The 20,114-nt window shown below is 45.6% G+C and overlaps 1 protein-coding gene across 2 annotated transcripts in view; it reads left to right on the top strand.

The window, feature by feature from the left end:
* Positions 1-20,114, top strand: part of IGF1R (insulin like growth factor 1 receptor) — a 307,950-nt gene that overhangs the window by 50,619 nt on the left and 237,217 nt on the right. For both annotated transcript variants that reach the window (XM_060293894.2, XM_030873151.2), the window contains one exon: positions 9,860-10,405. In XM_060293894.2, the coding sequence (XP_060149877.1) occupies positions 9,860-10,405 (546 nt within the window). The remainder of the gene's footprint in view (positions 1-9,859; positions 10,406-20,114) is intronic.

Here is a 20,114-nt window from a genome sequence, read left to right as displayed (position 1 = left end):
TAATAGACACTGATCGCTCAGCTAAACACATCCGTTCAGGTATTGACATTTTTCAGACATGAAAAGTGCTCTGAAATCGATGAAATGGAGAAATGAGGGAGGGAGAGGCAGTAGGGGAGTGCTGGTGAAGCTAGGGTGTTTGGGCAAAGCTCTGAGGAGGTGACATTTGAATGCAGAGCCTCATGATGGGAATGAGGCAGACATGTGACAGGAGGTGGACCCCAGACAGCAGGGCATGAAGGAAGGCGCTTGGGGGCCTAAGTGCACTGAGTGAGAACATACTAGAGAAGAGGTAGAAGGAGGCCTGGGTGGTGCGGGCTGGATAGCGGGCTGTCGCTGTTGTCCAGGCTGGAGATGACGGTGGCTCAGGTCAGAGTGAGAGCGGTGGACGGAGACAGGTGGATGTGGAGAAAGGCACTTGCTGTGCGTGTGTGTTAATGATGTGTGGACTGTGCACAGCTGCTGTTTCAGGCGCCGGAGATAGAATTGTGAGCTAAATAGAAAATCACTTCCTGTCCCCCTGGAGCTGATGTCGCAGTGGGAGTGGTCAGCGTGAGTAGAAAGGCCAGGGCTTGGTCCTGAGGAGGGTGGACACGCCCTGGGGGGGGGAGTGGATGGCGTGGTCAAAGAGCTGTGGTGGAAAGAACATCTGAGATTCCCACAGGCTTGGGAGCTGGAGCCAGGAGGACCGTTTTTCTCAGCTTTACTGAGATGATATTGACATTAAAATATGACATAAACATAAGTTTAAGGTGTATGGTGTGGTGATTAGTTACATGGCAAAATGATCACCAACATAAGGTCAGTTAACACCTCCATCCCCTCACAAAAATACGATTTCTGCACATCTGTGGTTTTAACGCTTAAGATCTACTCTCTTAACAGCTTTCAAGTATATAATTCAGTATTGTTCATTATGGTCACCAAGCTGTGTATTCGCTCCTCCAGTCCTATTGGGGAGTTTATACCCTTGGACCAACATCTCCCCTGGCCCCTGGCAACCACCATTCTAGTCTATTTCTATGGGTTTGGCTTTTTTAGATTCCACATATAAGTGAGAACATAGTGTTTGCCTTTCTCTGTTTGACATTTCAATAAGCATGAGGCCCAAGAGGATGTGTGGCTGCACTGGATACCATGTGGTATGGGGGGGAGAGGAGAATCAGGAATGACTCCTTGGTTTTTGATATGAGCAGTTCAGGGAATGGGAGTGTCAGTGACCAAATATGGAAGCTTGGGAGGCGGACTGAGGTGGGGGTGGGGGACATGAGTTATTAGATTCCTAAGTGGAGCCATGGAGTAGGCAGGTGGATTTTCAACTGCAGAGCTCAGAGCTCCGGGACCATGACACGCCACTGAGAATGAACCAGTGTAGGGGCGGCACACGAAGCCTGTTGCCCACGTGAAATGACAGAGGCTGACATTTTAGAGGTCAGGTTGAAGAGGAAGGGTGGACAGTGGGTATGTGGGATCAGAGAGGCCTAGAGAAGGAGGCGAGGCCAGAAGACTCTGAAGAGGTCAAGTAAGATGAGGACTGGAACTGTCCTTGTTTTTCTTTTTTTTTAACATCATTATCGGAGTATAATTGCTTTACAATGGTGTGCTAGTTTCTGCTGTACCACAAAGTGAATCAGCTATACATAAACATAAATCCCCATATCTCCTCCCTCTTGCGTCTTCCTTCCACCCTCGCTATCCCACCCCTCTAGATGGACACAAAGCACTGAGCAGATCTCCCTGTGCTATGCGGCTGCTTCCTACTAGCTATCTGTTTTACATTTGGTAGTGTACATATGTCCATGCCACTATCTACCTTCGTCCCATCTTACCCTTCCCCCTCCCGTGTCCTCAAGTCCATTCTCTACGCCTGCCTCTTTATTCCTGTCCTGCCCATAGGTTCTTCAGAACCATTTTTTTTTTTTTAGATTCCATATATATGTGTTAGCATACGGTATTTGTTTTTCTCTTTCTGACTACTTCACTCTGTATGACAGTCTCTAGGTCCATCCACTTGACTACAAATAATTCAGTTTCGTTTCTTTTTATGGCTGAGTAATATTCCATTGTATATATGTGCCCCATCTTCTTTATCCATTCATCTGTTGATGGACCCTTAGGTTGCTTCCATGTCCTGGCTATTGTAAATAGAGCTGCAATGAACATTGTGATACATGATTCTTTTTGAATTATGGTTTTCTCAGGGTATATGCCCAGTAGTGGGATCGCTGGGTCGTATGGTAGTTCTATTTTTAGTTTTTAAAGGAACCTCCATACTGTTCTCCATAGTGACGGTATCAATTTATATTCCCACCAACAGTGCAAGAGGGTTCCCTTTTCTCCGCACCCTTTCAGCATTTATTGTTTGTAGACTTTTTTTTTTTTTTTTTTTGCAGAACGCGGGCCTTTCACTGTTGTGGCCTCTCCTGCTGCGGAGCACAGGCTCTGGACGCGCAGGCTCAGCGGCCGTGGCTCACGGGCCTAGCCGCTCCGTGGCATGTGGGATCTTCCCGGACCGGGGCACGAACCCATGTCCCCTGCATCGGCAGGCGGACTCTCAACCACTGTGCCAGGGAAGCCCTGTTTGTAGACTTTTTGATGATGGCCATTCTGACCGGTGTGAGGTGATACCTCATTGTAGATTTGATTTGCATTTCTCTAATGATTAGTGATATTGAGCATCCTTTCATGTGTTTGTTGGCAGTCTGTATACCTTCTTTGGAGAAATGTCTAGATCTTCTGCCCATTTTTGGATTGGGTTGTTTGTTTTTTTGGTATTGTGCTGCATGAGCTGCCTATATATTTTGGAGATTAATCCTTTGTCAGTTGCTTCGTTTGCAAATATTTTCTCCCATTCTAAAGATTGTCTTTTCGTCTTGTTTATGGTTTCCTTTGCTGTGCAAAAGCTTTGAAGTTTCATTAAGTCCCATTTGTTTATTTTTGTTTTTATTTCCATTTTTCTAGGAGGTGGGTTAAAAAGGATCTTGCTGTGATGTGTGTCATAGAGTGTTCTGCCTATGTTTTCCTCTAAGAGTTTTATAGTGTCTGGCCTTACATTTAGGTCTTTAATCCATTTTGAGTTTATTTTTGTGTATGGTGTTAGGAAGTGTTCTAATTTCATTCTTTTACATGTAGCTGTCCAGTTTTCCCAACACCACTTATTGAAGAGGCTGTCTTTTCTCCATTGTATACTCTTGCCTCCTTTATCAAATATAAGGTGACCATATGTGCATAGGTTTATCTCTGGGCTTTCTATCCTGTTCCATTGATCTCTGTTTCTGTTTTTGTGCCAGTACCATACTGTCTTGATTACTGTAGCTTTGTATTATAGTCTGAAGTCAGGGAGCCTGATTCATCCAGCTCCGTTTTTCGTTCTCAAGATTGCTTTGGTTATTGGGGTCTTTTGTGTTTCCATACAAATTGTGCAATTTTTTGTTCTAGTTCTGTGAAAAATGCCATTGGTAGTTTGATAGGGATTGCATTGAATCTGTAGATTGCTTTGGTTAGTATAGTCATTTTCACAATGTTGATTCTTCCAATCCAAGAACATGGTATATCTCTCCATCTGTTTGTATCATCTTTAATTTATTTCATCAGTGTCATAATTTTCTGCATACAGGTCTTTTCTCTCCTTAGGTAGGTTAATCCTAGGTATTTTATTCTTTTTGTTGCAATGGTAAATGGGAGTGTTTCCTTAATTTCTCTTTCAGATTTTTCATCATTAGTGTATAGGAATGCAAGAGATTTCTGTGCATTAATTTTATATCCTGCTACTTTACCAAATTCATTGATTAGCTCTAATAGTTTTCTGGTAGCATCTTTGGGTTTCTGTATGTATAGTATCATGTCATCTGCGAACAGTGAGTTTTACTTCTTCTTTTCCATTTGGTTTCCTTTTATTTCTTTTTCTTCTCTGTTTGCTGTAGCTAAAACTTCCAAAACTGTGTTGAATAATGGTGGTGAGAGTGGGCAACTTTGTCTTGTTCCTGATCTTAAAGGAAATGGTTTCAGTTTTTCATCATTGAGAACCATGTTGGCTGTGGGTTTGTCATGTATGGCCTTTATTATGTTGAGGTAGTTTCCCTCTATGCCTACTTTTCTGCAGAGTTTTTATCATAAATGGGTGTTGAATTTTGTCGAAAGCTTTTTCCGCATCTCTTGAGATGATCATATAGTTTTTCTCCTTCAATTTGTTAATATGGTTTATCACATTGATTGATTTGCATATATTGAAGAATCCTTGCATTCCTGGGATTAACCCCACTTGATCGTGGTGTATGATCCTTTTAATGTGCTGCTGGTTTCTGTTTGCTAGTATTTTGTTTAGGGTTTTTGCATCTGTGCTCATCAGTGATATTGGCCTGTAGTTTTCTTTTTTTGTGACATCTTTGTCTGGTTTTGGTATCGGGTGATGGTGGCCTCATAGAATGAGTTTGGAGTGTTCCTCCCTCTGCTATATTTTGGAAGAGTTTGAGAAGGATAGGTGGTTAGCTCTCCTCTAAATGTTTCATAGAATTCTCCTGTGAAGCCATCTGGTCCTGGGTTTTGTTTGTTGGAAGATTTTTAATCACAGTTTCAATTTCAGTGCTTGTGATTGGTCTGTGTATATTTTCTATTTTTTCCTGCTTCAGTCTCGGAAGGTTGAGCTTTTGTACGAATTTGTCCATTTCTTCCAGGTTGTCCATTTTATTGGCATAGAGTTGCTTGTAGTAGTCTCTCATGATCCTTTGTATTTGTGCAGTATCAGTTGTTACTTCTCCTTTTTCATTTCTAATTCTATTGATGTGAGTCTTCTCCCTTTTTTTCTGATGAGTCTGGCTAGTGGTTTATCAATCTTGTTTATCTTCTCAAAGAACCAGCTTTTAGTTTTGTTGATCTTAGCTACTCTTTCCTTCATTTCTTTTTCATTTGTTTCTGATCTGATCTTTATGATTTCTTTCCTTCTGCTAACTCTGGGGTTTTTTTGTTCTTCTTTCTCTAATTGCTTTAGGTGTAAGGTTAGGTTGTTTATTTGAGATGTTTCTTGTTTCTTGAGGTAGGATTGTATTGCTATAAACTTCCCTCTTAGAACTACTTTTGCTGCATCCCATAGGTTTTGAGTCATTGTGTTTTCATTGTCATTTGTCGAGGTATTTTTTGATTTCCTCTTTGATTTCTTCAGTGATGTCTTGGTTATTTAGTAGTGTATTGTTTAGCCTCCATGTGTTTGTATTTTTTACAGATTTTTTCCTGTTACTGATATGTAGTCTCATAGCGTTGTGGTCAGAAAAGATACTTCATACGATTTCAATTTTCTTAAATTTACCAAGGCTTGATTTGTGACCCAAGATATGATCTATTCTGGAGAATGTTCCATGAGCACTTGAGAAGACAGTGTATTCTGTTGTTTTTGGATGGAATGTCCTATAAATGTCAGTTAAATCCATCTTGTTTAATGTACCATTTAAAGCTTGTGTTTCCTTATTTATTTTCATTTTGGATGATCTGTCCATTGGTGAAAGTGGGGTGTTAAAGTCCCCTACTATGATTGTGTTACTGTCAATTTCCCCTTTTATGGCTGTTAGCATTTGCCTTAAGTATTAAGGTGCTCCTATGTTGGGTGCATAAATATTTACAATTGTTATATCTTCTTCTTGGATTGATCCCTTGATCATTATGTAGTGTTCTTCTTTGTCTCTTCTAATAGTCTTTATTTTAAAGTCTATTTTGTCTGATATGAGAATTGCTACTCCAGCTTTCTTTTGATTTCCATTTGCATGGAATATGTTTTTCCATCCCCTCACTTTCAGTTTGTATGTGTCCCTAGGTCTGAAGTGGGTGTCTTGTAGACAGCATATATACAGGTCTTGTTTTTGTATCCATTCAGCCAGTCTTTGTCTTTTGGTTGGAGCATTTAATCCATTTACATTTAAGGTAGGTATCGATATGTATGTTCCTGTTACCATATTCTTAATTGTTTTGGATTTGTTATTGTAGGTCTTTTCCTTCTCCTGTGTTTCCTGCCTAGAGAACTTCCTTTAGGATGTTCTGTAAAGCTGGTTTGGTGGTGCTGAATTCTCATAGCTTTTGCTTCTCTGTAAAGGTTTTAATTTCTCTGTCGAATCTGAATGAGATCCTTGCTGGGTAGAGTAATGTTGGTTGTAGGTTTTACCCTTTCATCACTTTAAATATGTCCTGCCACTGCCTTCTGGCTTGCAGAGTTTCTGTTGAAAGTTCAGCTGTTAACCTTATTGGGATTCCCTTGTATGTTATTTGTTGCTTTTCCCTTGCTGCTTTTAATATTTTTTCTTTGTATTTAATTTTTGATAGTTCGATTAATATGTGTCTTGGCGTGTTTCTCCTGGATTTATTCTGTATGGGACTCTCTGTGCTTCCTGGACTTGATTGACTATTTCCTTTCCCATATTAGGGAAGTTTTCAACTATAATCTCTTCAAGTGTTTTCTCAGTCCCTTTCTTTTTCTCTTCTTCTTTGGGACCCCTATAATTCGAATGTTGGTGCATTTAATGTTGTCCTAGAGGTCTCTGAGACTGTCCTCAGTTCTTTTCATTCTTTTTTCTTTATTCTGTTCTGCAGTAGTTATTTCCACTATTTTAACTTCCAGGTCACGTATCTGTTTTTCTGCATCAGTTATTCTGCTATTGATTCCTTCTAGAGAATTTTTAATTTCATTTATTATATTGTTCATCATTGTTTGCTCTTTAGTTCTTCTAATCCTTTTTAAACGTTTCTTGTATTTTCTCTATTCTATTTCCAAGATTTTGGATCACCTTTACTATCATTATTCTGAATTCTTTTTCAGGTAGACTGCTGATTTCCTCTTCATTTGTTAGGTCTGGTCGGTTTTTATCTTGCTCCTTCATCTGCTGTGTGTTTTTCTGTCTTCTCATTGTGCTTAACTTACTGTGTTTGGGGTCTCTTTTCTGCAGGCTGCAGGTTCATAGTTCTCGTTATTTTTGGTGTCTGCTCCCAGTGGGTAAGGTTGGTTCAGTGGGCTGTGTAGGCTTCCTGGTGGAGGAGACTGGTGCCTGTGTTCTGGTGGATGAGACTGGATCTTGTCTTTCTGGTGGGCAGGACCACGTCCGGTGGTGTGTTTTGGGGTGTCTGTGAACTTACTATGATTTTAGGCAGCCTCTCTGCTAATGTGTGGGGTTGTGTTCCTGTCTTGCTAGTTGTTTGGCATAAGGTGTCCAGCACTGTAGCTTGCTGGTCATTGAGTGGAACTGGGTCTTCGCTTCAAGATGGAGATCTGTGAGAGAGCTTTCACCGTTTTTTATTACGTGGGGCTGGGAGGTCTCTGGTGAACTCGGCTCTACCACCTCAGAGGCTCAGGCCTGACAGCCGGCTGGAGCACCAAGACTGTGATTGTGGAGGCTTGGTGAATCCAAAATCTGATGTAGTAGGCCAGCAGGCCGGAGACTCTGGGAAGAGTTGCAGCCCAAACGAAGGCTGCCGGCAGAATCCCTGTCCTTGGTTTTGATAATGTCATTGGAGGCTTTGCTAAGCTATTTGGTATCATGACCAGGGCAGAAGGGTAGTTGGAGTGGGTTGGAGGTAACCGGTTGGTGAAGATGCTAAGAGATGGGACTGTCCAAGAACTATGTGAAGTTTGGCTGTGAAGGGGCTGGTGTGTTGTGTATGTGACCTTATGTGAAGTACTTGTCTCCTCAAATCGAATTCCTCACCTTCCAGCTGGTGATGGGATTACATAATGTGAGGTACTGTTGAGAGCATCGCAGGAAATGAAGCACACTGATGCATCCAGAGCTTCCAGCACAACCTCTTGCCTGACTGTGGATGTTCTCAGAGTGCTTGTTTCTCCCGTGCTCTTCTCTGTCTGAGAGGCTTCATTTTCCCATCAGTAAAAGGAGGAAATTAGGCCAAATGAAGTTTCCAGTTCTAGGTTCTCACACGTTGCCTGCTTCTCAGCCCAGGGGCTCCCCACTTCCCCCTCTCCCACTGCCTCTGTCCAGTTTCTGCCTGTGGCTGTAAGCCCCACTGGACTCTCTTCCCTTTTCCCACATCTACTCTGCTTTGATTCTGTCTTGCACTCGATCACCAGATTACTTCTCCAAAAAAAACCGCAACACCTTGCTTAGCCTTCTCTCTCACCCAAGAGTCTTGAGAGGGGCCTCATTCCTGAGATGAAGGTACCTGTCCCCACCTGTGATCCTTTATGACTTGAGCTGTGCTAGACTCACTTCTGCTCTCCTCTGCACCCCTGGCCATCAGATTGGCTGCCGCTTGAATGTATCTTGTTCTGCCTTTTCTCTGGCCTCTGGAATGTTATACCCAGTTTTAAATCCCACCTGTCCCTCAGGAGCTGGTGCGTGTGCAGTGCCCCTTGGTGCTGTGATACAAAGGACCATCTCTCTGCAGGAAGCTCCAAGGCTACTCCTGTCTGCCTTGCTTAGTTCCACTCACATCTAGAGTGGGCCTGCAATGTGCACACACCAACCACCTCCTGCTTCACCTGACAGTTGTTTATCACAGGTCTCAGCTCCCGCCTCCACCACGAGCCTCCTCTGAGGTTTCTTTGCATCTCCTGCAGTGCCATGCATGTTGGGTGCTTCACAAATTAACAAATTACATCAATCAAAAAACGTCACTTTGAGAAGCTGTAATGGAAGGTTTGGGGATTATTAAGTTTTAAGAGAGGATAGTAACCAAGGGTTTTTCTTTGTGTGTATGTTTAGAATTAAAAAAAAAAGTTTCCAGTATTGAGGCTGTTTTATCAAAAGCCTTTAAAATCTGCAGATGCCTTGGCCCAGCAATTCTACTTCTAGGGATTTGTCCTAAGAAAACAGTTTTGAATATCTGCAGAGAATGTCCACTGCAGTGTTGTTTATGATGTGAAAATATGGAGATAACCTAAATATCCAACAATAGGGGATTGGTTTAAAAAGAAAAGAACTCACGGTGCATATTCATATCCTAGAATTACTGTCTCCTTAAAATAATGATGTAGTAAGGCAATGACTTGGTAAAATGTTCATATGAAATGAAGGAAGTATGTTTGAAAACATATTATTGTCCGATTTCCTTTACCTTAAATTATAAAGAAAGGATAATTGGCATAGGTAGTGGTATCTTTGGATGTTGGGATTACTGATGATTTTTACTATCTTTTTGCTGTCTGTTACCTAACCTTTCTGCAGGAAGCATACTTTCTTGATTAAGAAAACACTTTATTAAAGTTGGAATTGGATACCTCTTTTATTCATATAAATCACATATTCTTATCTTGCTGCTAAGTTAGCCTTTCTGTCTACACTCATGCAGTGTTGGGGAGAGCCCAAGGCCACCTGCCCATGTCAAATGGTGGTAGGAAACATGGGAGCGTGCTTCTTGGGGTCCCTACCTTCTAGGTCACAGTGACTGTTCTCCAGTGTATACTGCATGGTGTCCTTGAGGCTGGCTGCAGGAGTGAGTCGTTGTCCCTTGGCTCCTGAGCTCTGTGTTCAGGTGCAGGGCACTGACGCTCTGCAGCAGGGGTGGGGAATGTGCAGCCTGGCAGCTGTGCAGTCAGGCCTGGGTTGCAACCTTGACCCTCCCCTGTGCTCCTGTGCGGCCCTGGGCTTTAAGCTGTGGTTTGCACATTGGTGGGATGGGGATGGCACCTCCCGTGACAGTGAGTGTGTTGCACAGCATCTGGCCCAGACTGGGCACTTCCCCAAGGATGGCTGGCTGCTGAGCTCCCCAGATAGCCCACCTGCAGCCACTCCTAAATGGGGTCTTATTTCTTTAATAATAATATAGGTTTCCTGGAAACTGGTCATGTTATGGGTTGGGAAATAGTTTTTAAAAAGTGGTTTCCTTGTAACTGAGACCTGTCCCGCCCTCCCCTCTTGTCTCCCTGCAGTCTGTGGGCCAGGCATCGACATCCGCAACGACTACCAGCAGCTGAAGCGGCTGGAGAACTGCACGGTGATCGAGGGCTACCTCCACATCCTGCTCATTTCCAAGGCTGAGGACTACCGCAGCTACCGCTTCCCCAAGCTCACGGTCATCACTGAGTACCTGCTGCTGTTCCGCGTGGCCGGCCTCGAGAGCCTCGGTGACCTCTTCCCCAACCTCACAGTCATCCGTGGCTGGAAGCTCTTCTACAACTACGCCCTGGTCATCTTCGAGATGACCAACCTCAAGGATATTGGGCTCTACAACCTGCGAAACATTACCCGTGGGGCCATCCGGATCGAGAAGAATGCTGACCTCTGCTACCTCTCCACGGTGGACTGGTCCCTAATCCTGGATGCCGTGTCCAATAACTACATCGTGGGGAATAAACCCCCAAAGGAGTGTGGGGACCTGTGCCCGGGGACGATGGAGGAGAAGCCGCTGTGTGAGAAGACGACCATCAACAACGAGTACAACTACCGCTGCTGGACCACGAACCGCTGTCAGAAAAGTAAGATGAGGATATGACCGTGGCTCCCCTCCTGCTTCTCTCTACCCCCCTCCCCCGCCCTCCCTCCTCTTCTGAATGCGTGGTTCCGACGGGTGGGTACGGCTGTATTGCAATTAGGATGTGGGGTCTTGAGGGGCTTCCTTTTGCATCTGGGAACTGGTAAGTGCAGGACTGTGGCCTGGCTGCAGGCCATCCCGGCTTCTGTCAGACCATTCCAGTCACACACTAGAAACCGTCACTGCACTCCTGGGCTAGAGGCTTGAGGAACTGCTGCTTTGAATTTCTGATGAGAAGGGTGACCTGGTGTGCTTGAAAGTGCCTAAGCCCTGGCAGTCAGAGGCTGCATACGTATCAGCTCTTCCATCCTTTGCGTGAAAGGATGTTTTTTGGTAACGCAGGGCTTCCTTAGCGTGAGTACACCTGGAATATTGTGGAATAAAGGAAAGGTAAAGGCTAATTCACATCCTGTGAAAGTGGTGACCTGCACCCAGTCCTTGGTCCTTAATGATGACGTTACAGTGCTTGGGCATCCTGGTTTATGATGGAGCATCCTTGGAGCACCACCCCAAGGCGGTGGGGGCAGGGGAACCCTGGACCAGTTTCTAGGAGTCCCAGGTTCAGGTCGACCTTGCAGGCTTTGTACACCCCAGGCTACTGCTTCCTTTCTTTTCTACCTCTTTCTTGAAGAATTGTGCAAATCTTGTGAATCACTTATTGAAAGAACTTTGCAATGTGTTTACTGGTCTTGGGGGTCAGGTGGTGGTATTTGGAAGATTCTCGTTTATTCATCTGCTGTGTGTGCTTATTTTCCTTTGAGTATAACTGAACTCTTGCCTGATTGTGATCGATACCTTGAGCGCCGGGTTGTTGGGTATTGAAATGTGACTCTGGGCCTTTGTCTTCTTGCTTTCAGCAATGTTTAGGTCTCTTGGCCAGGAGGGTTCCCCTCACTGGTTGGAAGGCAGTGTGGTAGCTATAAATAGCTGTTTAATGGTTGGCCCAGTTAGAGACCCAAGGAGCCCATGTACTGTAGCTAGTCACGGAGAGCCAAGAAATCCCAAATTGGTAGGCTTGCCTAAACCGTGATGCGTGTAAAATAAACAGACCAAAGGCCAGAGCCCACAGGTAACATTGTTTCAGTTCCCTGCCAGCCAGGGTGGAAGCAGAGAAAGGATGCTTGCTTTGAAGAGCACACGCTTTCCTGCCCTCTGTCATTGGATCAGCGGGTAGGTGAACACTGGTTCGGTAAGGGAGGGATCCCACTGGCTGAAACCAGGACCTTGAAGAGCTGAGAACACCATTGGGCCACTTGGAGAATCCCTTTTGGCTAAGGTTGGGGGAAATACTGTGCTGAAGTCATATTTGTGATTGATTAAAATAGTATCCTATCATTAGGTTACCTGCTAGTTCTGAGAAAACAACAAAAAATATTTTCAAGTAGTCTTGACATTTAAAACTTTTATTTTAAAAGAAAAAGCCATCGTCAAAGGAGGTGTCATGTGTCGTGGAAAGATGTTGGATGTGGTATAAGAGGCCCGGGTGACCGTGGGCCAGCCAGCCATTCTGGGCTGTAGTTGGATATGTTTAGAATGTTCCATTGGGCAGCCCCATACTATTCCTTAGTGGTGATCACGTGTGTGTGCAAAACTGATTTGAAAACTCGTAAGGTCTGTACAAAAGGGAGGTGTTACATAAAAAGTCGTTAGGTGGGCACTTGTTCAGTGATTCAGTCGGTATATTTAGGTCTCACTATGGACTTTGGGCTGTTTCTGGCCAGCTGCTTGTTGAAGAAGCCTGGAGCAGGGGCGAGGCATGAGTTCTGGGCCCAAGTCTAGTAGCCGTGACTAGAAATGAGCAAGTAACTTAAACTTGGCTTGGCCCTCAGTTTCTTTATCTGCAAAATGTGATAGCCCCTTGCCTTCCCCATAGGGCTGTTGGAAGATTAGAAAGAGAAAGAGGAAGAGCTCCATGAGAAAGGACCAGGAGATGGAAATGGGGCCTTGGTGCTTCTACAACTGATGCTGATGGGCCTGCTGGCCAGACACCCTCTCCTCCAAGGCCACACCCTGCAGCCTTCTCCCAGGCCAGTGTCTCAGGCCTCCTGATGTTTTTCTGTGATTTCACAATGGAGTATTTATTTAAAATTAATAACAGCATTCAGGGAAATTGTCTCCCCTTCAGCTTGTCCTGAAAACTCAAGCGTTGGTAGGTTTCTTGGAGATTTTCTAGTTGAATCAGAACTCTTTCCCTTTGCATAGATTCCCTTCTGACCTGCTCTGTCCTGTGGAGTAGCCACTAGCCCCACGTCTTGTCGAGTACTTGAACTGTGGCCTATCCAAATTGAGATATTTTTAAGTGTAAAATACACACTGGATTTCAAAGTGTAGTATGGGGGAAAGAAAGTAAGATATTTCCTTAATATTTTGTATATTGATTACATGTTAAAAATGATGCTTGAGGTGAAGTAAAATATATTCCTATAATTTCACCTGTTTCTTTTTACTTTTTAATATGGCTTCTAGAAAATTTGAAATTGCAGATGTAGTTCGCATTCTAATTCTTTTGGAGAATGCTGCTTTAGATCATGCCGTCAAAGGCCCTGGGTTCTTGCCCGCATCATCTCTCTGGCTGAGCACTGCAGTGCTGTGGTGCTCCACAGCTCTCCAGCCAGAGAGCTTAGGAACGATTCAAGGAGCCAGGTGGAGGGCATTGAGTCCAAACAGAGTGTCTGCCTTGGGGTCCACATTAGTCTTAAGATGGCCAATTTAAAAGATTTAAGCATAGAAGAATCCCATTCTATTTTTCTTCCCAGGGCTGGCTACAGACGGAGGGGGAGCATCTGGAGAGATATGTCCAGTCAGGGATATGTGTGACATTTTTGACATAACGGAGAAACACTCAGTTATGCAGTGCTGATAGGCAGTTTTCACCTGACGCTCTCCTTTAAACTCCCTCTGTAGATCCTGACTGCGGTGGCAGGCAACTTCGTCTACAGCCCCGCTAAGGAAATTACTACGCTGTGGGTTCTCTGCCCGCTTCTGTATTTCTCTGTTGTCTTACAATTTTGAGGGGTGGTTTTATGCAGGCTTGAGTTACTCATTCCTAGAAAGTGATTGACCCTTAGAAAAATGGAGTATGGCTTTTTCCTTCCATGACAGTGTAACTGGTGCCCCCTGAGATGCGACACCGTTGACTCCTTCATCCCTGCCTGCCAGCGTCACTGATTCTCCTCCTACCTGTGCAGCTGTCTCTTTTCTGGCTCCTCGTCCAGTCTTTAATAGCTGTTTTCCAGAGTAACATCCTGGGCCCTCTCTCCACTGTCCTGTTCCCCCAGAATATCTCACCCACTGCTTCAGCATCCTCCCATCTGCATCTGGCTTCCAAATACCATCTCCAGCTCTGACCTCTGTGTGAGCTCTCGACCTCGTCTGCTGTCATGACTGGACCCCCATGGGCGTTTCAGCATCTGGTGGTCTTCTCTGGCTCCTCATTTATAGCCCAGGGTTTTCCTTGTTTCCACTCCTGTGGGTAGTGTTCTTGTTCTCCAAGCTCCCATGTCGGACACTTGGGTACCATCTGGATGCTTCCTTCTCCAACCAGACACCAAGCCCTTTCCATCTGAAATGTTTCCCTAGTCTGCCTTCCTCTGCTCTCCCCGTGTTCGGTGACACGGCCTCTCCCCAGCCTTCTTGCCTCTCTGTCTCGGCCCAGTGACCTTCCCCACACGCATGCTGACCAAGAGGCTCCTGTCCCTAAAATCCTGTAGAGGAGCCTGTGAAACCCCATGAAGCAGGCTGTGCACCTGGCCTTGTGCCTTCAGGTCCTTGACCGCGGTGGTGTTCTCCCCCACTGACCAGCTGGCCGCCCACTGCTGGAGGACTGCAGGGCTTTGTGGACTCCGGTGAGCCCTTCCTGAAGAGGAGAAGCCTGTCTGTGGTGCTGAGTAAATTCTGGGCATATCTTCCAACGCTTGGTCAGCGTGGCTGTCCCCCCAGGGGTGAGCACGCACCTGCTTTGTGAAAGATTGACTGTCAGGAAAATACATTTTTCCCCTTGCGCAGAGAAGGGTGTGGAGTAACAGTCCTCAGCGAGCCAAAAGCCTCGAGGATTATGAAATGCGGATGTTTCCTGTGTAATTTTCATGGTCGTTGCTCCCAGGGAGTCACCCAGACCGTCCCCAGCTCATAACTGGCTGGGAGGGTCAACCATGGGTGGGAGCTCTTCTCTCCCCTGCCCCGGTCAGAATGATTCAAAGCCAAAGATGATGGAGAAGGGTGGGAACCATCTTGAAAGTTGAAGCTTGGCCTGGGGTGCTGTTCATTTATTCGCTGGAGGTCGGCCACGTCCACGGAGGGAATGGGGTGAACCTTCTCTGGGCACCTGTGCTTCTTTCCCCACCCAGTGTGTTGCCTAACTGTGTGTGGTGTTTGCTTGCGTTGGGGCTTTCTGGTACCTGATTTCAGGTATTACACCCCCCTCACCAAAAAAAAAAAAAAAAAATCCAAAAACTTACTGCTGAAGTTAGTCTCCAAGTACTTTGTAACCCGTCAGGGTGAACAGCTTGTGGTCCACTCGGATCACTATGTTGCCTGTGAGCAGGCCTGGTCTTTGCCAGGCAATCCACCAAGCCTGCAAGCCTGGCCGTGTTGGAAGTTGGCTTCGCTGGTGGTGCAGCCTTACTGCAATTAAAAAGGCATTGACTGGGAACAGCTGTCCCGGAGCTTGTTGCATTTCCTACTGCCTTCGAGATGAGAAACCAGAAAAATAGCAGAGCGGAGCCTTCAAGTGACAAGGCAGGAAATGGCTCCCTTTATTGACAAAAGGAACACATTATACTGCCGTCTCACTGATGGGGTCAGGGACTTCAAATGAAGGCAGGTGGTGTAAAAAAGATAATTCTACGTGTTTTCCCCCCAAACATGTTCTTCTGTTTTTGTTTATCGGACACTCCTCACAAGGGTGGTATTGGTGTGTGGGGCGGAATTGCACCCCTTCCTCATTTGCTTACAGATTGATATGTCAGGCCTGCCAGGTAAAAGTGGGGGGCTTGTTTAAGTTTTTGTAAATCACCTGCTACATTGAGATGAGGTGGGGAGACAGTTTCTCTGCCCTGAGACCCCATGCATTATTTCATCCTAACACTTCTGGCTAATTCTTCTTCTTTTTCTTTTTTAAAGCTTCTTGTGAGGGAGATTTCCCCCTGTGAAATACCGTGTAGTCTCTTGCCACTGTGGACCAGGGTAGGGGCCTGCGTGTCCGCGTGGGGCAGAGGGAGGCCTGAGCATCCGAGAGGAAGGGGCAGACCGTCCAGAGGGCTCCGGCCTGTGTGTAGCTCGGAGCTGGTCTCTCTCCCCCTAGAAGGCCCCTGCTCTGGTTGGCTGCTCCCAGTGTGGGGGTTTCTTTATTTAGAAGGGGGTCACATGCCCCTGGGCCTCACTTCTCTGCCTTCTATAGTCACGCATAAAGGTAGCATTCTCTTCTCCCTGACTGGCGACCCTGTTACCAAGATGGAGAGGCACTTTGTGCCCCTCTGTCCCGTGGACCCTCTTAGCTGACCCCGCCTCTTAGTTCCCGTGCCTTGTCATTGAAAGGCTTCATTCTCGGCTCAGTGTCACCTAATTAAGGTGTCACTCTCTTGCGCTCCCTTCAGAAGTTTGTTTTTTAATAGGGATCTCATCTTAGAGATGAAAAAGCTTTCAGAATAAGTCTCCTAGGGTGATTTTTGCAATTCTAGGTGTTTGGAAAATATTCTGGACTCCCTTCCCATCTCATCAGTTAAGCCTACTTGTAAGACCATTCTGGTTTCTTCCTACTCCTAAAAAGCCTCTTTCTTTTGTTGCGTTAATATTTCTATCTTGCTTTCCTTGTGTGTGTGCCAGCGTGACATTCTCTGCTAGAGTGGGGATGACGTGGAACGTGTGGGCCCGTGGCTAATCCTGTCCTGGACTGCGTTGCTCAACTTGAGTGCATAGGGTGGCTTGGGACTTAGGTTTGGCTCGCAGTGGAGCTGGGAGCCATGACTTGGAAACACGCCTCCTTCTAGCACATGGTGTGATGCCGGGACTCAGGCAGCATGAGGTGGGGTCTCTGACACCATCCTGGGATGGAGTGCCCCCCTGACTTGGAGGAAGCAAGAGACAGCCAAGGTGTTCCAGGAACGCTGGGGGCAGGAGATGGAATCTCTGTCTGCAACACACAGGATACAGAATAGGCATCTGTTTATCACTGTGCCTAACTTCGGAATCTGGACTTAAGACATGTACAGATCTTTTATGTGGAAGAAGGAACCCCATAAACCCCCTAGCTTTATGGAAATCCAAAAGCTAGACCATTCTGGGTTCTGCCACTGGCTAACACATGTGAGCTGGACGTTGTCATGAGAGCTGGGGTTTTGTCTAGTTCCTGACAGGCCTGTCTTCTCAGTCTCTGGAGGAATAGCTCCCTGCAGAGCCCTCATAGCTGTGTGAGCTGCCCTGCAGGAGGAGGCAAGGGCTGAGCACTTCTTAGAGCTCGGGGGAGACAGCTGCCATCTCAGGTCAGGGAGTGATGGGGGCTTCTGGGGCCTGTGTAGGCAGGGAAGAGTGTCCAGGGAAGATTGTGCTCCTTCAGGGTCAGCATGGCCACTCTTCTGCAGTGTTCAGGGTGTCTTGTTGCTGGCCAGGACCTCACTCCTGGTTTTCCCAGCGTATGCATCCCTGACAACACTGTGGAGGCAGCAGCTACCATCATGTGCCTGCCACCTTCTACTTGACTGGTCTTCAGGCATGTTTAGGTGGCCTCACACCTGGAAGGTGTGGGTTTCCCCTGTGGACCATTATGGTATTTAAGATTGAGATTTGCAAGAATATATAATTTTGTACAAAATAGGATTTAAAAAAAAAAAACCCTACATTCCAGTATGGACAAATGACATCATATGGCAAAGGTTTAAGAACAGTCTGTGAGGCTTCCCTGGTGGCACAGTGGTTGAGAATCTGCCTGCCAACGCAGGGGACACGGGTTCGAGCCCTGGTCTGGGAAGATCCCACATGCTGTGGAGCAATTGGACCCGTGAGCCACAACTACTGAGCCTGCGCGACTGGAGCTTGTGCTCCACGACGGGAGAGGCCGCGATAGTGAGAGGCCCACGCACCGCCATGAAGGGTGGCCCCCGCTCGCCGCAACTAGAGAAAGCCCTTGCACAGAAACGAAGACCCAACACAGCCAAAAATAAAATAAATAAATAAGTAAAAATTTTAAAAAAAGGAACAGTCTGTGAATTGAGAGGATTCCATACATTAGCCTTCTGTGTTCCCAGGTGCTAGGGTGAGGCTTCCAGGACCCATCTTCCATCTCTGAAACAGGAATGAGCAGGTTTGGAATTTGTAAAGCACTGGACAGAGGGTACAGCACATAGTAGGTTCTTGGAAAATGGTAGCAGCTGCTATTATTTTTAAAAGTCGAACTTAATACCTAAGAGCTGCATTCTGAGGTTATTTAAAATTCTGAGCATTAAACTGGATTGACTGTGTATGTTTACTGCCATGTCTTATATGGTCTTTCTCTATTGCTTTTTCTAAATTGCAAAAATTCAATTATCATAAATAGCATGGCATAGTGTAGGAGTGGTTCTTGCTAGTTTAATCCAAATTGTTCAAATTGCTGTGTCTGTCCAGATAAGCCATATCTTTAAAGGACATTCGGTGAGGTACATATGTCTATATGGGGATGCCAGTGGGGCCTCTATAGTTACGTGTAAACTCTATTTATTTGGTTATCAAACCATATGAATTTATTCTGCTTGCAGGCTTGGTGTTGGGAAGAATTAAGAATATCAACAACAAGATTCTTGTTTGATTCTAACATTAAATATTATCTTTTTAAAATGTGTTTTTCGCAGAGAGCAGCAGAGTGGGCACAATTTGGGGTAAAGATAACAAGGACGTACATTTTTATTTGTGACAACTGCAGGTTTCACAGGGTAAAGGTAGCTAACTGCCTGCTCCCTGCTGAAGCATGTGCCTGTTTATTCTCTTCTTTGGGTAATACTAACTTGGTGTGTGTGCGTGCACGTGTGCGCGTGCATACCACTTTATTCTCCCACCCAGCCTCTTCTGCTTTGGCTGTTTTGTTTTATTTCCATCCTCTCACCCCCAGTGCAGGAAACAAACACTGGGTCTCTCTGTCCTCCCTTAGATCTTCCTTCCGTTCAAGGGGATCAGGTGGGTGGGAAAATGCTGTGCAGGAATGTCAGGCCCTCTCCCGGAAGCCCAACTTCTATTTCAGCTCATTATCTGACAGAAATCGCTTTTTGTTTCTCTGCCGTGGTCACAAGCAACCACCGGGTCCTCTTTCCTTTCTTTGTGCCATTTTTCACGGCATCCACGTGGGATGGGAACAGAGGCAGTGTGTTTGGGGACTCTGCATTAAGACGGTGCAGACAGACCCGACCCATGTGTAGCTGCCTCCCATTTGTTTTTGCAAATCCTAATGAAGGGACTCGGGTGAAGGCTGTGAGGTTACTGGAGCTGGTGCAGGCAGGCAGGCCGCTGAGTGCAGGGACTGAGGCTGGGCAGCCCCTGGGCCCTGATCCGTCTGTGCCCGGGGCCCCTGGGAAGCAGGGCCCAGCTGTGACGCGCCTCCATCTGCCCTTAGCAGCAGATCTATGAACCGAGGCTGCCGTTCTGGGTTTCTGGATAGATGCAAAGTGCTTGGATGGTTTTTAGCAGCTGCCAAGACCGGGGAGTAGGGCTTAGTAGTAAAAAGGGTGAAAAAATAAAAGAAAATTAGGAAGCGTAGAGCCTGCAATACAAAAAAAGGCAAGATGAAGGTTGATATTAGAAACACTTCCTGGGCAGCCGAAGTGTTCGAATTAGGATTTATTTATTTATTTATTTATTTTAACCCCAGAAGGTATTAGTGGTAATATGGAGACAAATGGAAACTAGTCAGATTTCCTAGGTCCAGAAAATGCAAGCTTTATTCCTGTGGTTCCCAGTGTGATGTTTCTGTCCTGATTTCTTGACCTCCAAATGGCCCCTTATGCTTTGCTAAATCGACAATGTTATTAGGGTCTTATTAGACTGTTCCTCAGATAGGTTATAGGATGTATTTTTGTTCCCTTCCTCAGGGGACTTGAAATGATTGGATTATTTTGTAATACGTTGATACTTCTTTTAGAAGCATTTGCATAACTGTGTCAAAGAAGCTTTGGAACAGGTTTTTAAGCAGTGTTGCAGGAAATGTCCCTCGTGTTCTCCTCCACTCATGAGGGAAGACAGAGCAGCCCAGATGCAGGATGGGGCATTTCATGCTCCCTCTTTGTAACTTCACTCATGGGCTGGGTGCACCGTCCAGGTGGTACAGTCTAGGTGACATGGTATCATCTTCTGAGATCAGTGGGTTTCCTGCCCCTCTGACCCCAGCCGCCCCCTCTTTGTGGCCATCATTTCACATTCACTGTGGGAGTCAAGGCTCGAAGGATCTTGACACCATCGTTGCTTATGAATAGAATTCTGAGAATGTATCATTTTCTCAGAAGAATGCTTCTTTAGCTCAACAAATATTTCTTGTTTGCTAAGAAAAAAATCCTTGGAAAAGTCATTGGATGCCCAAGATGGGCGACTAGGAGCGGGGGTGAACTTCTGGGTCTGCTTAAATAAAGCAGTATTTTATTGAGAGGCAATTGATAAAACAGCCAAAGCCAACTTAACGGACTGTCATTTTAAGA

Source organism: Globicephala melas, chromosome 2, assembly GCF_963455315.2.
Source record: "Globicephala melas chromosome 2, mGloMel1.2, whole genome shotgun sequence".
NCBI classification, from domain to species: Eukaryota; Metazoa; Chordata; class Mammalia; order Artiodactyla; family Delphinidae; genus Globicephala; species Globicephala melas.
This window is presented reverse-complemented; position numbering and strand designations above follow the sequence as displayed.